This window comes from Lepus europaeus, chromosome 7 (genome assembly GCF_033115175.1).
Source record: "Lepus europaeus isolate LE1 chromosome 7, mLepTim1.pri, whole genome shotgun sequence".
Lineage (NCBI taxonomy): Eukaryota > Metazoa > Chordata > Mammalia > Lagomorpha > Leporidae > Lepus > Lepus europaeus.
Window position 1 is genome coordinate 11,736,905 of NC_084833.1, and position 23,705 is coordinate 11,760,609.

At 37.9% G+C, this 23,705-nt stretch overlaps 1 protein-coding gene across 1 annotated transcript; it reads right to left on the bottom strand.

The window, feature by feature from the left end:
* Positions 1–892: 892 nt before the first annotated feature.
* MS4A14 (membrane spanning 4-domains A14) lies at positions 893–22,329 on the bottom strand. Its single transcript, XM_062197394.1, has 5 exons — positions 22,201–22,329; positions 20,694–20,822; positions 16,327–16,476; positions 11,556–11,654; positions 893–3,163 (listed from the first exon to the last, which is right to left on the bottom strand). The coding sequence occupies exons 1-5, from the start codon at positions 22,327–22,329 to the stop codon at positions 893–895; spliced, it is 2,778 nt and encodes a 925-aa protein (XP_062053378.1).
* Between the last annotated feature and the right edge of the window lie 1,376 nt (positions 22,330–23,705).

Sequence of the window (23,705 nt, forward strand, 5' to 3'; positions counted from 1 at the left end):
ATTATTACATCTACATCTCTGCCATTCCCTGACCTACTTTCTCGTCTCAAATGTGCTTTATTTCTCCCGCATCCATCAGAATCTCTAATTATTGACACATTCTACCTTACTAGTAATTAAATAAACTTAGTATATATATATATATATATATATATATATATATATATATATATATACTCTCAACATAAACTTAAGGAAAATAAATGAGATGACTGGAAATACAAAATAAGGTAATGGTGGACATGATCAAATTGATTCTTTTGATTCTTGAGCACTTAGAGAGCCTAATGGATTGGTGATCATAAGTCAAAACACTAAATTTAATAACAGAAAGTTTATATAGGAGGGTTGATATTTGGCTTAATGGCTAAGATAACAATTAAGACACCCATGTCTCTTAACAGAATGCCTGGGTTCAGTGTGTAACTTTGGCTCCTGATTCTGGCTTCCTGATAATGCAGACCCTGGGGAGCAGCAGATGGTGACTCAGGTGGTTGGATCCCTGCCACTCACGCAGGGTGCCTGGACTGAGTTTCCAGCAACTGGCTTTGGCCTTGCCAGCCCTGGACATTATAGGCATTTGCAGAGTGAACCAGCAGATAGGAGCTCTGTCTGTCTGTCTCCCTCTGCCTCACAAATAAAAACAAGTTTACATGTGAATTATCCCCCCACCAAACTCCACCAGAAAGTTCTAAAATAGTGTCAACATTTGTTTTGTTGCCATTTTATTTTAATTAAGGACAAACTCTTTGAGTGTTCCACATGCCCTTAATTTTCTGGCGAAGTAAATTGGGTAACAACCACAGCAGAGAACACATGTTAGAGGAGACTATTTTTTCTCTCATTTGGTTCTATTATTGATGGCTTTGTGACATTTAGTAGACTCTGCGCGTTAGTCAGACTCTTCAGATTGCTGTTGATCTTTTGAATGACAAGAGGAGGAAAGGAAATTCAGATCTTCTTTATATGAATCTGAGCAAACTGAAGCATTCTGTTGCACATCTTGTTCTGAACCTATATTGGAAAAACAAGGCACATATGTGTCTTGTGCTAAGCTTTGAGAAGAAGAAGGATGACAGTCTGGCTTCATGTCCTCTGATTGCTGGTCCACTGGTTTTTGACTTCTATATTTCTTCTCCTCTTGTTTGATCTCTCTTGTTTGCATACTGCTTGTTTGTGTATCTTCTTGTAGTATAAATCTGAATAGAAAGTTTTGTTTGTTCTTATCTTGATTCTGACTGTTTTGACATAGCATATCTTGCAATTTCTGACCAAACCTATATCTTGCTGTGGTGTGCTGAGTTTGGACTTCTTGGTGTAGAGTTTTCTGCTTCAGGGCTTCTTCCTCTAGTTGATCTTGGATTTGCCCAGCCTGGGTTTCCCAGTTTAGGGAATGCTGCATTTCAAACTGCCATTCTTGTGATTTCCAGTCTCTGGTTTGCCAGTCTTGATTTCTCCAGTCTTGATATTGCTTGCCAGAAGATCGCCAGTTTTGAGTTGTCCAGTCTGGTGTCTCCTCTTCTGGAGATTGTGAGTCTTGGTGTTGCTGAATTTGGGATGCCCAATATTGATGTAACTGCCTTGAAGCTTTCTCTGCTAGAGTTTGCTCTCCTTCAGCTTGCCAGTTTGTGGGTGGTTCCTGTGGGGATTTTTCCTCTTGAACCTGCTGGTCTTCAGTTTGTTGATCTTGAGTTTTTTTGTTTGGGGATTGCTCCTTAGTGGCCAGTTGATCTTCAGTTTGTATGTCTCTGGATTGTTCTTTTGAGAATTGTCCTACTTTGGCCTGCTGATCCTCAGCTTGCTGATCTGAGAGTTGCTCTAAGGTTTGAGTGTACTGGGTTCTCTTATCTATAGAATGCCTCTTTGGGGATAGCCAACCTTTGATTTGATGGTCTTTAGATTTTTGTTTTGCAGTTTGTGAGCCTTTGGGCTGCAGTTCTAAGGAAAGCCTCCTTGGAGACTGCCCACCTATGGTTTTCCAGTCTGAGGAATGCCGTCTTGGGGATTTCCTGCCATGGAGTACTCCTTCATAGTTCCATTCTTGAGTTAGTTCCAGGACTTCTGATCGAATGTCCTGATATAATATTTGTGAAAGCTGTTGGTTTTGAGCTTGAATGTCCTGTGGTTGAAGATCTGGGGATTGCTCAGGTAGGTGTTGTGTGTTAGGAATCTGCACAGTATGGGGTGTTAGTGCTTCATACAGTGCAACTTGTGTTGGTAGAGCTTGAGATGGTATATCTTGGGAAGGCGTGTATTGTGATGATGTATCTTGGGATTTGCTTTGAGACATGTCTTGAGAAGTCATGTTTTCGGATGCTGTATTTTGGTATGGCCTGTCATGGGATGGTATGCTTTGGGATTTTGAACTTTGGGATTGTGTATCTTGGGATAGCGTATATGCAGGTTGCGTTTCTTGGGACATTATATCCTGGTATAACATGCTTTCTAATGGTGTGTCTTGGGATGACATATATAAAGGTTTCACATCTTGGGCTACTGTATCTTGGGATGGTATGTCTTGGGAGGGTAAGTCATCAGATGTCAAGTCATAAGACTGTATAATATGGGATGATGGAGATTTAGAGGACATGGCTTGTACTTGTTGGGCTTGCAGTAGCAAAGCTTGGGATGGCAAATCATCAGGTGGTAAAGCTTGGAGGTCTTGTACAGAATCAATTAGAAAATCTTGGAATGACAAGTCTTTATCCTGCAGCAGCTGAGTTTGCATTTGGGGGGATTGTGCCATAGCATATTCTCTAACTACATTTTTGAATTTTCCAGTTTTAGAATCTGGCTTAGTGTATGTAGCATAATCTGAGATCCTTTGCTCTGATATGGGAGGCAGTTGTTTTAGTGCAATGTCTTCCTCTAAAAATTTAAAAGATATAGGGATATTCTGGTGTTGTCCATGAGGCACAGAAGCAGAAGTGATTTCATAACTATCCCTACCAGTATTACATGGCTGTGATATAGGTTGGGAACCAGAAGGAATTCTTGAGACTTTCAACTTATAGAAAGCATAGCTTCCAAAGAAAAAAATCTCTGTTTTTGTTGCATCAGTACTTGTAGACGCTTCTTGAAGCTCAAATTTTAGTTGAACATTTTCCTCTGGAGCAGGTTGTTCACTATTTTGCATAACATCTTCAGGCAAGAAAAATACAACCTATGAAACCAAGGGGTAGGAGAGACATTAATATGACAGAATCATATTCGATGTTGTTTATGTAACGTGAAAATAGTTTTATCTCTGACTTAAGACAGTAGATATATAAGACAGGAAATAACATCTAGTTGAAGAATCAAAAAACAAGTGTAAATCTTGCCTTTACTATCATTAATTGGCATTATTTTGGGCAAGTCTTTACCCCTTATCCCAAATATTGAATAGGTAATTTGATTAATACTTTTCAAACATTGTCCCTGTAATTAATATTATAAAGCTTCTAAGACATTTTAAGTCACCCAGTCAAAATTCATGTATTCAGATTTAATCTATAATATTTTATTGACAAATAGGTGAAATAAGTGTTAAAAATCAAAAATAATTAGAAATGATTTTTCCCTTAAGGTGTTCACAACTACAGGTAAATGAACATATAAGAAGATAATTATAATGATACAACCCAGCAAATTTTATTGAAGAAATAGGTAGTAAGTGGTTTATGGAAATTGAAGATTACCTAATTCTGAGTGACTCAGGAAATGCCTCACAGAGGATTTTGCATTTGATCTGTGTTTTGATGAAAAAGTAGGAATTCCACAAGTATAAAAAGTGAGGTGAAGTAAGACAGGAGTCAAAATCCAGGTAGAGCAAACAGTACAGAACACTAGGTTTTGATACAGCATGATAAGATAGCAGATGAGCAGCTGGGTATTGGTAGATGACATGCTAAGCTAGGAAACCTGCACTTGCCTTTACAGACAGGAAGATCTATTGGAGTTTTTAAACAACTCAGTGACAGCATCTGATGCAACCTTTAGTCAGTCCTTTGCATTCTCTCTCTTATTATTAAATTTTAGGTATTTGTCATTAGTAAAACCTATTGATTTATAGCAACCTATGACCTTTTTGAGGTCATTCATTCAGTAGGAATAGATCATTAGTTGTATTTGATGAAGTGATTGGAACTCGGTGATTAAATTAATTAATCCTGCTCACCTGGTTGGTTAATTGCATAGATTGAAAATCTTCATGTCCTCTTAAATTATATGTCAGTTTTCACCCTCTTAATTTGTTTTTCACACCTACATTTTATCCCCATTGGAGGAATACCAATATGTATGAATATGTATGATGTCAAATTATTTTGTATCAAATTAAATTTATCTTTTAATTCTGTTTTCCACAAACGTTTTGAAGCATCTTTTTATTTATGAGAAGATGTATGGTACTTGGGGAGAAATTTCTGTATTTCAATACATTCTCAAAATTTTCTTCCATTAGAGTTGTAAATTTATTAACTTGTTCAAAGAAGGATGTGGAGGCATGAGTTTTAGTTTTTCTTTTTTTTTTCTCTCTCTCTTTTTTCTCTCTCTTTTTTTTTCTCTTTTTTTTTAACTTTTATTTAATGAATATAAATTTCCAGTGTACAGCTTATGGATTACAATGGCTTCCCCCTCCCATAACTTTCCTCCCACCCACAATCCTCCCCTCTCCTGCAACCTCTCCCCTTCCATTTGCATCAAGATTCATTTTCAATTCTCTTTATATACAGAAGATCAATTTAGTATAAAGATTTCAACAGTTTGTACCCACATAGAAACACAAAGTGAAACATACTGTTTGAGTACTAGTTATAGCATTAAATCACAATGTACAGCACATTAAGGACAGAGATCCCACATGAGGAGCAAGTGCACAGTGGCTCTTGTTGTTGACCCAACAAATTGACACTCTAGTTTATGGCGCCAGTAACCACCCTAGGCTGTCGTCATGAGTTGCCAAGGCTATGGAAGCCTTCCAAGTTTGCCGACTCTGATCATATTTAGACAAGGTCATAAAAGACAGAGTGAGGATAGTAACCAGTGATCCTAAGAGTGGCATTTACCAGGTTTGAACAATTATACAGCATTAAGTGGGGAAGAGGACCATCAGTACACACAGGTTGGAAGTAGAGCCATTGGTGGTAGAGTAGCGGTTATGATTCCAAAGAATGAGGCCCAAGTGTGCTAGACAGGGTCTAGAACAAAGGACAGAGTCATTATTAGATGTACTAAGAAAAAAATTTAACTGAAAATGAATAAAGACTAAAGAAGGAAAACTATAAAATTCATTGAAGAAGAATTGAGCAAGTTCTTCATTGCATTGGATTTGTCAATGATTTTATAAGATATGACACCTAAAGGACGGACAACCAAAGAAAAAATAGCTAAATTAGACTCATAAAAAATATAAATTTTATATATCTTCAGAAAATGTAAACAGAACCTACAGAATGGAAGAAATATTTTAAAATCATATCTAATAAGTGATTAATATCTGGAATATATAAAGAGCTGAATAGCTCAACAACAGTAACAAGCAAATAATCCAATGAGAGAATGAGCAAGGGACTATAACTGACATTTCCCCAACAAATATATACAAATGACATTAGGAAAATGCAAATCAAAACCGCAGTGAGATACTCACACCCATTAAGATGGCTATTATAAAAAAATTACAAATGTTGGCGAGGATGTGAAGAAATTGGAATCCTTTTGTCTGAAAGGGAGGTTTTTTCTGCTTACTGTATACTTTGCTGATGGCGAAGTGAATCTAGCTATGAGATTATTATTTAAGTTCTTATTTTGGCTATGCTATTACAGAAAAATGTTAGCCATCTCTTTTATAAGGTCTAAAGATTAAATTGTGCGTCCTACAGATTCCTTCATAATAGAATTAGTTTCCTACCTTGAAGAGAATAGAGAAATGAAAGAACAAGTTGGGCTTAGATAGAGAAATGAGGGAGCAAGTCCTAGATCGCTTGCTGACAATAGCAATAAACCCTCCCTTTCAGACAAAAGGGAAAGAAAGTTTTTAAGTGAGAATATAATTTTCCTCATGGGCATTGTCTACCTTAGAAAAACTACTACAGAACATGCCTGTGAATATAGACTTGTAGTTCAGGCCACCGAAGATTAGAGATGGGACTTGAGCACTCCCTTGACTTGCATCCTCTGGTCTGCTTTAACACAAACCAGGAGGAAAAGAAAGCTAGGCATCAGAAGCAATGGGTGGCAGGCCTATTAATGGCTGATCTGTACAGTGATCTGCCCTCAAGGAGACCCAACAGGCCAGTCCACTGCAGTGGCTTTCAAGATGGTAAGCCTGGGCTTCAGCAGAAGTCAGCTTGTGAAGAGCCCTGGCAGCTCTGCCAAGAGTTGGATCACTGGAAATGGGCCTGCCCTGGAGTCGAAGGATGCCCAGGTCAGAGCCACAGATCTTACTGGCTCTAAGCTGAAAAGCCCTTCACTCAGCCCAACTTCCAAAGTGACCACTGCAGCTGAGGGGATGGTCATGTAGGGTCAGCAACATTGCAGGCAGAACTGTAAATTTCTTGTTAGAGATGCCCCCTGCCTTTACCTGGCCAGCTCTCCTCCCAGGCCAGCCAAGTAATGAAAGTCAACAGAGTGCCTTCCCCTAGGAGGTTCACACCTCCCTTAGGATATACCCCATGTGAAGAGATAGGTAGGTCTGGGCCTCTTAACTTACAAGGCCTAAAGCCCACCAGATTATTATCAAGCCCCTTCTATCAGGTTCTATTTGCCTCTCAATCAGAAAACTTAATTGTAGCTTAGACAGCACCTTTCTTAGCTCCTCTAATAATGACTCTGTCCTTTGTTCTAGACCCTGTCTAACGTACTTGGGCCTCATTCCTTTGTAATCATAACCTCTACTCTACCTCCAATGGCTCTACTCCCAACCTGTGTGTACTGATGGTCCTCTTCCCCACTTAATGCTGTATAATTGTTCAAACCTGGTAAATGCCACTCTTAGCATCACTGGTTACTATCCTCACTCTGTCTTTTATGACCTTGTCTAAATATGATCAGAGTCGGCAAACTTGGAAGGCTTCCATAGCCTTGGCAACTCATGACGACAGCCTAGGGTGGTTACTGGCGCCATAAACTAGAGTGTCAATTTGTTGGGTCAACAACAAGAGCCACTGTGCACTTGCTCCTCATGTGGGATCTCTGTCCTTAATGTGCTGTACATTGTGATTTAATGCTATAACTAGTACTCAAACAGTATGTTTCACTTTGTGTTTCTATGTGGGTGCAAACTGTTGAAATCTTTATACTAAATTGATCTTCTGTATATAAAGGGAATTGAAAATGAATCTTGATGCAAATGGAAGGGGAGAGGTTGCGGGAGACGGGAGGGTTGCGGGTGGCAGGGAAGTTATGGGGCGGGGGGAGCCATTGTAATCCATAAGCTGTACACTGGAAATTTATACTCATTAAATAAAAGTTAAAAAAAATAAAAAAAAAGAAATTGGAATCCCTGTGCATTGATGGTAGGAACATAAAATCATGAAAACCTTGTGGGAAATATTTTGTCAGTTTTTCAAAAAGTTACACATAAAACTACCAAATGATTTGGAAATTACACACACACACACACACACATCTCCAAAAGCATTGAAAACATGGACAGATCTCTGTATACCAGTATTCAACACATCATTATTCACAGTAGGCAAAAGGTGGAAATAATCTGTGTCAATCAGAAAATGAATGGTACACAAAATGTAGTATAAATACACACATTGACATTTTATTCAACAAATGAATGAATTTTATAGATGGACCTTGAAAACATTATGCTTAATCAAATAAACCATTCACAGAAGGTAAGTGTTATATGGTCCACTGATATGAAGTTTCTAGAATGAGTAAATTCATAATATAGAAAGTAGAACATAGGCCAGCGCTGTGGCTCAATAGGCTAATCCTCCACCTTGCGGCGCCAACACACCGGGTTCTAGTCCCAGTTGGGGCGCCTGATTCTGTCCCGGTTGCCCCTCTTCCAGGCCAGCTCTTTGCTGTGGCCAGGAAGTGCAGTGGAGGATGGCCCAAGTGCTTGGGGCCCTGCACCCCATGGGAGACCAGGAGAAGCACCTGGTTCCTGCCTTCGGATCAGCGCAGTGCGCCAGCCATGGTGGCCATTGGAGGCTGAATCAACAGCAAAGGAAGACCTTTTTATCTGTCTCTCTCCCTCACTGTCCACTCTGCCTCTCAAAAATAAAAAATAAAAATAAAAAAAAAGAAAGTAGAACAGAGGATTCAGAAGTATGGAAGGAAAAGGAAAAAGGAGAATTTCCAAGGCTTGGAGTTTGTAGTGGGGATGAAAATGTTTTGGGTTTACATAGTGATAAGGGTTACATGACACTATGAATGGACTGATTTGTACACTTTTAAATGATTAAATCAAAATATAATGTTATGTATGCTTTACTACATAGAACTTTCTCTAAAACTACATAAATCAAGATAGGTGGATGTAAAGACAATTGATCAGTCAGAATGATAACACCATAAGAGACCCAACAAAGATGCCAAGGTGATGAGGGAAGCCATCACATTTTCAACAAATAGTATAAGAACAACTGGGCATCTCCACCGGAGACAGGTGTACATTAATCCTAACCTTACCTCATGTATGAACACAAAAGTTAACTCAAAATGCATCATAAACCTACATATAAAAGCTAACACTATCAACCATCTATAAGAAAACATAGAAGAAAATCTTTATGATCTTAGGGTAAGGGAAGCTTTGTTAGAACTCAAGGAGAATTAACCATTGAAAAAGGTCAATTCAGCTTCATCAGCATTTTAAGTTTAAAAAATTTTAAGAAAATGTAAAATCAAGCTGCAGATTAGGAAAATATTAGTAATACAATACATATATACAAAAAGATAATCATATTATGAATTAATCATGCTCTTAGAACTCAATATTAAGATAAACGATTCTACAAAAGTCTTCCAGGGGCCAGCATTGTGGTGAGCAGGTAAAGCCACTGGCTACAATGGCAGAACCCCATATTGGAACCTGTTTGTGTCCCAGTAGCTCCACTTTTGATCCAGCTCCCTGCTAATCACCTGGGAAAATCAGTGAATCATGGCCTGAGTGCTTGGGCCCATGCCACTCATCTGAAAAACCTGGAAGAAGCTCCTAGCTCCTGGCTTTGGCCTGGCCCAGCCCCAGCCATTGTGGCCATCTGAAAGTGAGTGAGCAGACGGAAGATCTCTCTTTGTCTGGCTCTGTATATATAACTCTGAGTTTCAAATAAATAGGTAATCTTTAAAAAAAAATAAATAAATGGGCACCGTGTTCCAGTCCTGGTTGCTCCTCTTCCAGTCCAGCTCTCTGCTGTGGCCCTGGAGGGCAGTGGAGGATGGCCCAAGTGCTTGGGCCCCTGCACCTGCATGAGAGACCAGGAGGAAGCACCTGGCTCCTGGCTTTGGATTGGTGTAGCCCTGAAGGAAGACTTTCTCTGTGTCACTTTCTCTCACTGTCTAACTCTGTCTGTCAAAATTTATTATTTTAAAAAATTTTAAAAAATTAAAAATTAAAAATTAAAAAATCAGCTGAAGATTTGAATATACATATCAAAAGAAGATATGCAAATGGGTGATAAATAGCAAATTCTCACCATTATTATTCCTTAGGGAAAGGCAGACTTAAGCTACAATGTCATACCATTGGAATGGCTCAATTATTAATACAGCTGAAAATTTCAAGTGTTAATAATGATGTGGCACAATCATTACCTCTCCTATATTGATGATGAAAATGAAAAGTAGTATAGACATTCTGGGGAACTGTTAGACATCTTACAAACTTAAATATTCTTTTTTCCATATGATCTAGCAATTAAATTCTAGATACCACTCCCTAAGAGAAATTAAAATATATGTCCATATATATTCTATATTTATATAAGAATGTTCATAGCAACTCACAATAGTTCATAACTTTGAAGAATCCAAATATCCACCAACAAGTAAATGCATTAAACCAATTGTGATCTACCCAAACATAAAAGGAATGAATTCTTTTAAAAAATTTTTTGGTTTATTTGTCTTTATTTATTTGAAAATCAGAGAGGCAGACAGACCAACAATTTATTCCATCCAATGGTTCACTTCCCAATGCCTTCAACATTGGGCTGAAGTCAGGAGCCCAAAATCCAGGTCTTCCACATGGATTGTAAAATCGCAAGTATTTGAGACATCACCTGCTACCTCTGAGGGTATGTATCAGCAGTTAGCTGGACTCGTCAGTGGAGCCAGGATGCAAACCCAAGTATTCATATATGAGACATCACCTGCTACCTCTGAGGGTATGTATCAGCAGTTAGCTGGACTCGTAAGTGGAGCCAGGACGCAAACCCAAGTATTCATATGTGAGACATCACCGGCTACCTCTGAGGGAATGTATCAGCAGTTAGCTGGACTCGTCAGTGGAGCCAGGACGCAAACCCAAGTATTCATATGTGAGACATCACCTGCTACCTCTGAGGGTATGTATCAGCAGTTAGCTGGACTCGTCAGTGGAGCCAGGACGCAAACCCAAGTATTCATATGTGGATCGTAAGCATTCCAAGAAATGTCTTAACAGTTATGCCAAATACCCACCCCCAAAGGTGTGTTCTTGATAGATCTGTAGCATAAATAATCACAAAAATATGTTTCTGTGTGAAAGAAGCCAGCCACAGGGAGCACTCCTTAAGATCTTATAGATAAGAAATTTGAAAAAGTCAAAATTAATCTAAGTAATGAGTGCATTGACTGCAAAGGGACCACAGTGAGACTTTTGGGGTGATGGGAGCATACTTGTGATGGTAGCTACACAGATGTATATGATTTGTTAAAACTCATTGAATGGTACAGTTAAAATGTGTGTGTATTTTAACGTTATTAAATCACACTTCTAAAGAACTGATGTAAAAAAAAAATACACCAAACACAGGGTCTGGATTGATATTTGGGACTTAGAGAGCAAGCTCTGGAGATGTACTAGCCAAGTCGGAATCATGATGTTATATGATGCTGTAGGATGTATTCAACTTCTTTATTCATTCACATCTAAAATAAGGTACTCTGTAGTTTTGTTAAGTTTGAGTAAGTTGATGCTTTTTGACTAACAATGACTGACATAGTAAGCATTCAGTATGTATAAATTATTATGATTATTATAGATAATATTTAGTATTGATTTATTCCTCTACTTTCTCCCTGGTGAGGGAATTGTCTCACAGCTTTTTATGACCTAGGCAAAAGCCTCCCATGTCATTGTAATATGAGTTCTCATTATGTCTGATATTTCATATGTTTTCACAGGAAATAAGGAACCATATTTGAACAGAGATGGCTGAGCAAATTGAGCAAGAAGGTAAAGCATAGTTGTTTTAAATGATGAGGTAAGTTTCAATTTTAACCTTGTCTGAGCCTAACCTTCTTAAATTTTAGACCTGCATTTTAGCATCTAAAACATGTCTCTCTGAAGCAAAATGTAACTTTTGAGTGTGCCAGTAGGAATCTGTACTGAACATTAGACGCACCTCATTTGATCTTGTCCAGCACTTGCTTCTAAAGCACGTGATAGTCACAGAGACGCTGAACTCTACTATGCTGATGATCAGTAAAACCGACAACATTCCCTGAAAAGGAGGAGAAATAAATGGCATTTGAAATGAAAGCTGTTATCATTTAAGAAAAATTAAGAATGGGAATGGGAAAGAGAGGAGGAAGAAAGGTTGGAGCATGAGTGGGAGTAAGGGTAGGGTAGGAGGTAACACTATGTTCCTAAATTTGTATATATGAAATACATGAAACTTGTATAACATAATTTTTTTAACTTTTATTTAATGAATATAAATTTCCACAGTACAGCTTATGGATTACAATGGCTTTCCCCCCCCATAACTTCCCTCCACCCGCAACCCTCCCCTCTCCTGCTCCCTCTCCCATTCCATTCACATCAAGATTCATTTTCAATTCTCTTTATATACAGAAGATCAATTTAGCATATATTATGTAAAGCTTTCAACAGTTTGCACCCATACAGAAACACAAAGTGTAAAATACTGTTTGAGTACTAGTTATAGCATTAAATCACAATGTACAACACATTTAGGACAGAGATCCTACATGAGGAGTAAGTACATAGTGATTCCTGTTGTTGACTTAACAAATTGACACTCTTGTTTATGGCATCAGTAATCCCCCTAGGCTCTTGTCATGAGTTGCCAAGGCTATGGAGGCCTTTTAAAAAAGGTATAAATCCCAAATCCCTTAAACTCTAAGACCAACTTTGGTAAAACTTTTAATTTAGATGACCCTTTAGTCATTAGCTATTGGAAAAATATTCATCTTATGTCTTTGTTTTTATTTTTTAATTATTATTTGAGAGGAAGGGGGAAGGGGGAAGTGAGAGGGATAGGGATGGGGAGACGGAAAGGGGGAGGGGGATATCATCTAATGGTTCACTTTCCACTGAAAGACTGCAACAGCTGGAACCAGGAGATGGGAACTCAATCCAGGTCTCCCACGTGGATGGCAGGGGCTCAACTACTTGAGCCATCACCTACTGTCTCTTAGGGTCTGCATTCATAGGAAGCTGGAATTTGGGGCTGGAGCTGAGAATCTAACCCAGGCATTCTGGTACAAGTCTTCACTGCTAGACCTAATGCTTGCCCCATTGTGTCTTTATGATGAGGCAGGGACAACAAACTCCAGTGCCTATGAGGCCAGGCAAACATCTTGAGCAAATCAGGAAGACAGACAGTAGAAACTAACAGAATTTATAGCAGACAATGATTATGTAGTTCCAGGCCATTGTTTCCATGCAGGAATACGGTGCCATGCTGCCTATGTTTTTATTTTTAGGAAGTTGGATCCAATCAATCTATCTATATTTAAGGTGAATTGTACTGTTATTTATTCATCTTTTTGAGTCAAATAGCGCATATCTGCAGTCTGAATATAGCCTGAAGTTGCCATTTCGTACACTCTGTTTTACAGCAATGTTTACAGTGAGAAGCAGCATGATATAGCATGGTGTCAAAAAACTTATACTCTACAGACAAAAAAGGTTGAGTGCAACTGAGTGCAAGATCAGACTTAACTTCAGACAAGTGACTGTGTCTGTCCGAGTCTCAGTTTCCCTGGAACATGTTTGAAAGCTTGGATCTTCACCATTTGTTAATAAAACTGAAATATATGAAAATCCTACCATATGTATTTCCTGGCTTCAACCATTGAATAAAAATAGAGCTAGTTCCATTCTTTGTGGAACTTACATGATAGGGGAGACAGACAGTACCAAATAATTAGATACTTATTTATTTAACTAAAGTGCTATGAAGAAATACTTGGGGCTCTGAACTATTATAATGGGGGATTTAACCAGATCTGAGAGCAGAAGTGTGATCAGGAAATTTCATTAAAGAAGTGGTATTTGAGCTGAGATTTAAGTAGGGGACAAGTTTATTAGTAGAAAATGGTAAGCACTGGACTGGGGATCATTCAAAGGAGGAAGAATTGTTCTTACTGTCCTGGGGTAGTAGGTGCTCTATACATTAAGGGATTCTAAGTAGCTGGAGTGTGAAGTAAGAACAATAAATTCCTGTAATAACATTAGAAAGGTAATTTGGATTGATATTACAGGGTTTTGTAGGCCTTTTAAGATTGGGGTCTCTTTTTATTTAAAGATAAAGAAAAAGAGAGAGAGAGACAGAGAGGCAGTTTCCCATGTGCTTGTTCAATCTTCAAGTGTTCACAATGATGGCGTTTGGTCTAGGCTGAAGCCAGGAGCTGAGAACCTAATTCAGGTTTCCCATATAGGTAGCAGAAACTCAACTGCTTGAGTCATTACCTGCTACCTCCCAGGGTGTGCATTAGCAAAAAGCTGGAACTGAATGTGGAGCGGGGACACCAAACCAAGCATCCCAACCAGTAGGCCAAATGTCCATCGCGTAAGATATGAGTCCTAATCCTATGTTTGACAGGGAGACATTCAGTAAAGTGCCCAGATTTGCATTTTTAAACCATGGAGGGCTGGAAATAGATAGTAGACCTTCATATATCTGGACATTTAACCCTTTTAGTATACAATTTTTTCCTGGTATATACCAACATAATAGACAGCAATAGACTCCCATCCATTATTAAAAATCCCAATTCAGATGGGATTTTATCTCTTAAATTGTTTCCTGAGTTGCCTTTGTAATTATGAGGCTAATTCTGGAATTTAGCTCAGAACACATGACAGAATATCTTGGGTCCACTTCAGTGAGTGTGTGTGAAAATTAAGATCTTATAACATTAACTGATAGCTCTTTCCCTTTTCTTCTTTATTGAGGAAGACTGTTTCCCATGATTTCACCCTACTTCCAGCCTAAGTGTCCTGAATGTCCATAATATTTCAGATACCTCCAAGCCATCAAGATGTACCTGGTATAAACAGGATGTAACCCCACAACTTGCTTAAGGAACCAGAAGGAGAGATCTATTGTAATCTTTGATATGCTTAAAAATAATGTCCTATATTACTTATTGGGCAAATATTTACAATTATGCATGCAATTATATTTCCTGGTAAAGATAAATCATCTTCTTTATCCATATAATTTCTATAATTATTTAAAATGACTCATTTTCCATATTTATTGAAACCTAATTTCTTAATCACTTTCTCCCACTGTATTTTATTTTCAGTGTTAATTGAACAGACTTTTTAGATCTTTTTATTTCTCACTAATGATTAAAAGGTAAAATTTAAACCAATCCTATCAATTAGAATAGTAATAATTAAAAATATTGACTATTATTTATACCATACCAGATACTATTTTAATTTAAATAATCCTCACAGCAACCCAATCAGGTAGGTATTTGTATTATCTTCACTTCCCACTTGAGGAAAACCGAGGCTCAGAGTGGATATAATCTTGGGCCAATGTCACAAGCTTATACATGACAAAACTAGGGCTAAAATCAGACAAAGTGGCTTCTGAGTCATCGTAACCATCATCTCACAATTGACTTCTGAACCACCAGTTCAAATGCTGATGTAACTTTAATGATTGGAATAAAAGATAATCAATCAGGCTCTCACATTTGACCTAGTTTTTAAGAAGAACATCTGCATCCCATTTTGGAGTATCTGGTTTTGTATCCTGGCTCTGCTCCCTGTTCCAGCCTCCTACTAATGTGGATCCTGGGAAATACCAGTTGATGGCTTAATTATTCTCTGCTAACCATGTGCAGAACCTGGACTGAGTTCCCAGATCCCAGCTTCAGCCTGGCCCAGCCCCAGTCCCAGCTATTGCAGGCATTTGGGGAGGGAATCAATGAGTGGGAACTCTTACACTGTTAGTGGGAATGTAAACTGGTATTACCATTATGGAAGACAAAATGGGGATTCCTCAGAAATCAAAGTATATCTACCACATGACCCAGTCATCTCACTCATGGGAATATACCCAAAGGAAATGAAATCAGCATATGAAATAAGAAAGAGTAAACTGAACCTCCATGTTTACAGTAGCTCAAGTCACAGTGCCTTATATGGGATCAACTTACATGCCCATTGACTGATGACTGGAAAAACAAAATGTGGTATCTATACATGACAGAATACTATTTAGTCATAGAAAGAATGAAATCCTGTCTTTTGCAACAAAGTGCATGAAACTGAAGACCATTATGCTTAGTGAAATAAGCCAGACCTCAAAATACTAATGTCACATATTTTCTCTGATGTATAGTAGCTAATAGGTGGAGTATAAGAATATTTAATGTATATGAGTGAAATTGACATCTTAGAATTTTGTTATTGTTTATATCCCTTGTCTATATACATGATGAACAGTGATCTTTCTACCTTTCACTTGTTGAACTCTTTATTTAGTGGAGCATTAAGTCTGTGACTATAAATTAAAAATACGTTATCACAAAAAGTATAAAAGGAAGGAAGGAGGGAGGGAGGGAGGCATGGAGGACTGGGATGATGAAATGAGTAAGTAATATTATATTCTTAGAATTATATCCATGAGCTATATGTAATCTGTTCTCTGTATATTAATAAAAATAAATTATTAAAAAATAAATTCATGATGGAAGGGGAGAGGGAGTGGGAAAGGGGAGGGTTGCAGGTGGGAGGGAAGTTGTGGGGGTGGGGGAGAAAGCCATTGTACTCCATAAGCTGTACTTTAGAAATTTATATTCATTAAATAAAAGTTAGAAAAAATAAATTCATGAATCATTACATAATGGAGACAGTTCAGATAACATTATACAGAGTCATTGTACAAAATAATGACCACTTACTATGAGAAGTGTTCTACCTATAGCACATAAACCTTCAAAGGAAAGGTCTTGGCAGAATCTGTGTTGATTTATATAGCTGATGATGGTGAGAGTAATCCCAGCTACTGCAACCAAGGAACTGATAATATTTATGGTAGTGACACTTAGTCCCTGGAAAACAGTTTTAACAAATAATAAAATCAGTAAAAACCAAGCCAAATCAAAGAAAAATCTTCTAAGAAGTTCTTAGTGCTTCTATCTTTCCTGATACCTCTCAGTGCTGAAGTGACTTGTAATTTAAATCGTAATTTGTCAAAGTTAGAAGACAAACTTCTAAAACAAAGACAAAATTCTAAAATAAAAGTTTTAGAATTGGCCAAGGAAAGTCTATGGTTAATGTTAAAAAAAGTTCATCTTATCTCAACACACCATTTTTCATGATCAAGAAACAGTATGGTGGGTTGGAAAATATCTTGACCTAAAAATTAGACTTTGTATAAATTACTTAATCTTTTGTAGTCTTAATTTCTATCTTTAAAGATGAGTGACATCTCATCTGAATATTTTATTTATTTCATAAATATTAGTGATAACCTAATATGTATTGGACACCACATTAGGTCCTGGAGATACAAAGATGAAACAGAGAGATAACATCCTGCACAATATAGTTTGAGTTCATTTTCCAAGAAGACTCAAACAGTAACCAACACGATCTGGACTGAGGCTTAAAGGTGTCCTGTCTTAACCCAATAAGGAAATCATAAAAAGTTCAGCTCATCCCACTCAATTTCCTTTATTCGTGCCTATTAATTATTTTGGGGAGGGGTAAGGATGACTAAGCATCCTCAAAGGAAGGGGGGAGCATACTTTTTTCGTCAGGTACATTTGCAGAACTAGTATTGCTTTTTAAAAGAAAACCCTTATGTCTCAATTAATCATATATTGACTGTACTTTTATTTATTATGTTATGCCTGTTGTGACAAGCAAGGCATGAATATATTTACACAGCTAGCCCTTCCTAGAGCAGTTGGAGTCTTGTGTGGCAGGCCCCGAAAGTCTACATATGGCTTAATGTTTACCTCAAACCCAGATCTTTATTGCAAACAAGAATTTTGACATAGGGTGCACAGGGCCATGCAGGCAAGACATCCCTCTCAATCTTCAGTCTTTTGTTCTCTCAAGGAGCTGCTTTGGTTCCCATGGGACATTAATTAATCTAAGTTATCCCTATAAGCAACCCTTCATGTGTATTGTGCTTTACAAAGAACATGCGCAGCCTTAGATTCACCTGCTCCTCATCACAGGTTTAAGATGTGGACTGGAAACTTACCCTTCTACAAATCAATGGGATTCAGTGATTAAGTGATTATGAGCAGTCCTAGTTATCTTGGTCTGCTGGTGTCCAGTTCAGTGCCTTTGCACCCATGACATTCTTTCTGCCTCTACTGGTCCAGATGTCAGAGGTCAAACATAGAGCTGCTCTAACCTTGGTGTATTTCTCAGCCCTGGGAGGAAGTCAATACAGAGAACAGCTCATCTGCATTGTCTTGATTTATTTCCATAGGTAGAGATGAGGACATTCATCTCTCCAGAACTTCTCTATAGCATGTAACTATCTCCAAAGGAAACTGGCAGAGAACCATAATAAGAAGCATACAGTTAAAATGACTTTGAGAGGCAGCCCATGTCTCTAAGACTTTAAACAAGATCAGAGTGGTTATTGGGGTGAATGAATATTTAAGTATCCTCACATTTTTGTAAGCACTATCTTAAATCCTCAAAATAACACTTAGAAGTAGGTCCTGTTCCCTTCAAGTTGACACAGCAGCAAGCAAAAACATTGATTTGGTCTTAGAATCATCTAGTATCAATGTCCAAGCCTTTTACTCCAGATCCAAGGCAAAGTCTGTTGACAGTTGAAGTGGAGTTGGAGTTGGGGATTGATAACTACTGGCATCCTGGAACTAGTTTTGAATAGAGCAAGATTTCTCAACCTTGGCCTTCTAGACATTTTTGGTCAGATGATTTTTGTTGTTGCAGGAGGCTGTTCTATGCATGTTAGGATACTTAGAAACAACTCTAAATTTTACCGGTTTGATGCCGGTAGAAAACCCCCCCCCCCCAATTGTGATCAGGCAAAATATCTTCTGATACTGTTAAATGTTCCTGGTGTGGGGACAGAGGGAAGAAGGACAAAATTACCTCCAGTTAAGAATCATTGAGTTAGAGAAATGTAGAATGGCTTTCAATAAGCAACTTCCTGAGTTTAATTGATAGGAAACTGACAAACAGGAATAATCCAAACAGCAAATCAGAGATTTGCCTAAGAGATCATTCTTCACTAAAGGACTCACATGCAATGTGATCTAAAGAAAATAGAAGGTTTTTGTTTACACAGAAGTCACAAAGAGACGTACCAGAATTCTTTTTGATGTATCGATCACTGTGAAGCATCCTGCAAGAAAAAACTGTAAAGAAAACAAGACAAAAGTTTAAACATGGCATGTTGAGTTACTTTATAATATAATTTCCTTTGGATTCAAAAACTGTCTGTGGCTCTCCCAGACGTTGTAGTCTTTCAGCCTGACCCTTAGGAGGATGGAGTTTATGTGCTGATTGATGTAAGAAGAAATACTCTGGGCCTGGCGCTGTGGCATAGCAGGTAAAGCTGCGGCCTGCAGTGCCACCATCCCACATGGGCACCAGTTCGAGTCCCAGATGTTCCACTTCCAATCCAGCTCTCTGCTATGACCTGGGAAAGCAGTAGAAGATGGCCCAAGTCCTTGGTCCCCTGTACCCGCGTGGGAGACCCATAAGAAGCTCTCAAGTCTTCCAATGTCACTGCCGTCTTTAAAAAGTCATCATTCTCCTTGCTGTCATATTAAAGTTCTGTGATCTTAAAGTGATCACAAGAATTGGCACAACCAGAGTGAAGCTTATATTAATGGTCATATTCTATGCCACCATTACAGACTCACTGGTTTTTCATTTTCTCTCTTTCACATTCATCCATTGGCTTATGCCTTGTCTTTGCCATGCAATACTTTCCTTCCATTGTAGCCAAGTGACCCTCTGTGTGTAAAACACTCCCCCGCTCCCTGGATCAGGCAAGTCCTCCTTGCTATCCTAGGCCGCACCTGGAACTTCCTCTCTAAGAGCACTTAGCATAAGTGAAATAACACGTTCGTGGGGTTATTTTACTGTTCCATCTCTATTCTCCGTATTAGATGAAAAACTCCACCTAATGCTATGAAGAAAAACTCACTACTTTGTTCAAAGAGGGTGTGCTAACCAGTACTCGGATCACGTTATATTTATGACTCAATTACTATAAAGAATAGACTAGTATATGCTGAGGAAATGTCTTTTCAAAGAAGAGTGGAGTTTCAGAAAGCAGCAGGCCAGAACTTTATTATCACTCAAACACACAAATTACACGGAACCACACTGGGGAAAGAAATGGGGAAGTGAAGAGTTGGTGTGTTAAATATTCTACAGTGTCATGTCTAGTTTGAAAATCATATTCGATGTAATTAATACTAGGAAAGTGAAAATGCTACCAGTTGTTTTTGAAATACAAATTATAGAAAAGATATGAATATTTATATTTGTCAGAAGAGTATGGTTTAGTAGATAGTGGTGTCGTTTATTCATTATTTAATCTATTGATTCATTCATTCATAAATCATTCATTAATTTATTCATAGAATTGTGCAACATGATATTGGATTCAGAGCATATAACATCAAGCAAAACAGACAACATGGTTGGCCTCTTGTAAGTGCATGTTCTAGTGGAGGAAGCTCTAATGAAATTTTCCTTATATATTATAACATAACATTGGGAACCAAATTTGTGGGGGATTGGTTGGAAATAGCCCCAAAATGAGGGTTGGATTGGTTGGAAATAGCCCCAAAATGAGGGTTGTATTTATGACTCTATTATTTAGATAAGCCACAATCATTAAATTGTCTCTAATACTTAGAAGAGAATTAGCCATAAAAATCTCAGAATTTCCTTAAGCTGTGAAAATATGTGATTCTATGAGTGATAGCTAAAAATGTTTAAATTATTATCTACTCTCAGACTCACTTTCCTATTGGCAGAGAAGAAAGTAGGATACTTTTCCAGAAAAACCCCCATATTGGCAGAGAGGAGCAAATGACTTGCTGTACATATCAGAGCTTAGGGAACTTTTAAGCACGGCGCACCTTAAAGTAGTTTTTACTATGTGCAATGACCAATAGAGTTATTTGTTTTGCCATAGAGGGGACTTCATGTGTGATTTTTTGGGAGGGAAAAACTGAATTTATTATCCTAGGATGTAAAGCAGTTCAAAGCAGGTTTTATAGCAGTTTCTCAAAAGCTATTAAATAATACTCACAATAACTGCTCCCCAGAATGGGTATCCTGTGAGGAAAACGATAGGGAATTTGGAGGAGAAACTGAGGTAACTAAGTAAAAATATAATTCCAATGCCCAAGATGATCAGAGCAAGCAGGATCTGGACAGCCTGTGGAGAGATAAAGGAGTACGTGATGTTAGTACTTCCTCCATAAGTTGCTTAAGTATTTCATTGTACTAATAAAAATCTGACTGATATACCCACATCTCACATTTTCCCCATTAAAAAGTATATTTCCAGGGGTCATGGGTATTAGTTCCAGGATGCCTGTGAACACTAACTTCTTTGGATTCACAAGTCCCTTATATAAAATGCCGTAACATTTCTGTATAACCTGCGCACCTCCTGTATATTTAAATTATCACTAGGTTCCTTACAATACCTAATACAATGTAAATGCTATGTAGATCATCGTTAGCTTGTATTGTTTAGGGTATGATGGCAATAAAAGAAGTATATACATGTTCTGTGCAAATTCAGGGTTTTTTTTCCAGCAATATCCACCAGTGAATGATTGGTTAAATCTGTGCATTTTGAATGGATATGGAGGGCCAGTTGTTTTTGTTTTTGGAACTGATGGTCCTCCATGTTATCTAAAAGTTTATGAAATTTTCTAACAGAGAGAGTAGAAACTGAGGTGAAGTCGTGTCTATTTCCCCTTCACCTAAAGACCTGACTGGAGCTGAGGACAACCCAGGTGGCCTTTCCACCTGTTAGGGTCTGACAGGAGGTGAATTCCACAGTGGAACTGGAGGGGCAGCGGCTTTCCTCTGATGTGTCCCTGGCCACACTGTGTGCACCTTAGCACAGTAGTGATTTTACTGTTACACTAAGGGTGGGTATTATTTATACAACTCTCTCCAGGGTACATTTATATTGAAAATAATTGTATATGTCTATTCACCATGTAGCTTTAGATGGGGATTTCAAAGAACTTCTGTTTCCTATAATATCAGTAAGGGGAAGTTTAACATTTCTAATGGCTCTTAGGTATAAGGGAGCTTCTACCAGACCCTGAAGTCACTTCCTTAATAAGATATTTGGAAAATTTATGCCAGTTTATGCTTCTACTCTGCTAGATGGATTCAAAGTTCAGTACTAACTCCTAATGAAATAGCCTTAGGATTACCTCGGAGCTAGAGGAGATATTAGAGTTGAATACTGTATTTCTCAAAATTAAATAAGCCCTCAGATGCATTTCTAAGATGTAAAACAAAGATTGTCTGCTTCTAAATAGAACTTTCAAAATCTACAGAAATGATATTATTGGTTACATATTTGCTTTTCTACAAATGATCCAAGTATTTGTACAAGAAACTGACTTAAAAGTACTTGTGATTAATCAAGAAAGATATATTACAAATGGTGAAGGAGGGAAAAAAAAAGTCAAATCAATTCCCTTCCTGAGTGGCGTTTCTTCAAGCGTGCATGGAGAAATAGCTTATTTCCTCCCCTCCAGAAACACTTGTGATTGGAGAGATCTTACCCCCAAGACTTTCGGCTCTCCCCTCAGGACATCCAGCAGGGTGCTATGAGGTCTGTAGGGAAATGCAGTCAGTACGGTGTCTGATGGTTTTAAGGCAATGGCTCTTTTCCCCTCGGATGGTGACTCCATGATTCAATGGCAGAACTCTGTGAAGAGAATCAGGGAGTGAACGTTGTAGTGAAAACCATGATCTATTTCCCCACCAGTGTTACATGGAGTCCTTAGCAATGAGCCCTTAGCGATTTCTACCCTCAGCTCTAGAACCACAGAACCAGTCATAAGTCATAGACTCTTAGAATTCTGGAGCACACCCAGCTGCCTGTTTCCCTGGTGAAAGGCAAAGTTACCTATAAGACCAACTCTCCTATTGATTCAATTATAAATTCATGATAAACACAAGATAAATAGATCGTGTGTACAAAATAATGTCCCTGAAACTATGTTCATCAGACCTAAAAGAACTCCGAATTATGGAATAATTGCCATGTTCCAGGCACTGTAGACGGTGTTTATTTCAGCATGCAGCAACATTTGTCCTTTTAACAACTCTATAGTGCTGAAACAGAGAATGAAAGTGTAGGGGACAGAGGAAAGAAGCAACACCTTCTAATCTGTCTCCAAACTGTTGTTTTATTAAATCATGTCTCCACTACCCTTCAGAGAGAGCTTCTCAATTTTAGTTTATGATTTGTCTGACATTGTTTATTATTTGTCTTTATACCACAAAAATCAGTAGTTAATTGTGAATCTTTTCTTTCAACCATCCTTATTAAAGTAAAATTGACAATAATTATATGTCAATTATACAATGTACTGTTTTAACAAATGTATGCATTGTGAAATGATTACCACAACCAACCTAATTGAAATATCTGTTACCTCACATAGTTATCTTGTGTGTGCTTGTGTTTATGTATATCGATGATAAAATTTAAAATCTCTCTTTGCATTTTCAAGTTTAAAAAATCAGCAGTAAAAGAGATATAGAATCAAATATAGTTCTACAATAATAGAGGATATTTTATATTGCAGTAATAGCAGCAAAATTGATTAAACTATATAAATATTAATTAAAGCAACATATCAAGTTAATTTTTTTTAACTTTTATTTAATGAATATAAATTTCCAGTGTATAGCTTATGGATTACAATGGCTTCCCCCTCCCATAACTTCCCTCCCACCCACAACCCTCCCCTCTCCCGCACTCTCTCCCCCTCAATTCCCATCAAGATTCATTTTCAATTCTCTTTACATACAGAAGATCAATTTAGTATAAAGATTTCAACAGTTTGCACCCACATAGCACACAAAGTGAAACATACTGTTTGAGTACTAGTTATAGCATTAAATCACAATGTACAGCACATTAAGGACAGAGATCCCGCATGAGGAGCAAGTGCACAGTGGCTCCTGTTGTTGACCCAACAAATTGACACTCTAGTTTATGGGGCCAGTAACCACCCTAGGCTGTCATCATGAGTTGCCAAGGCTATGGAAGCCTTCC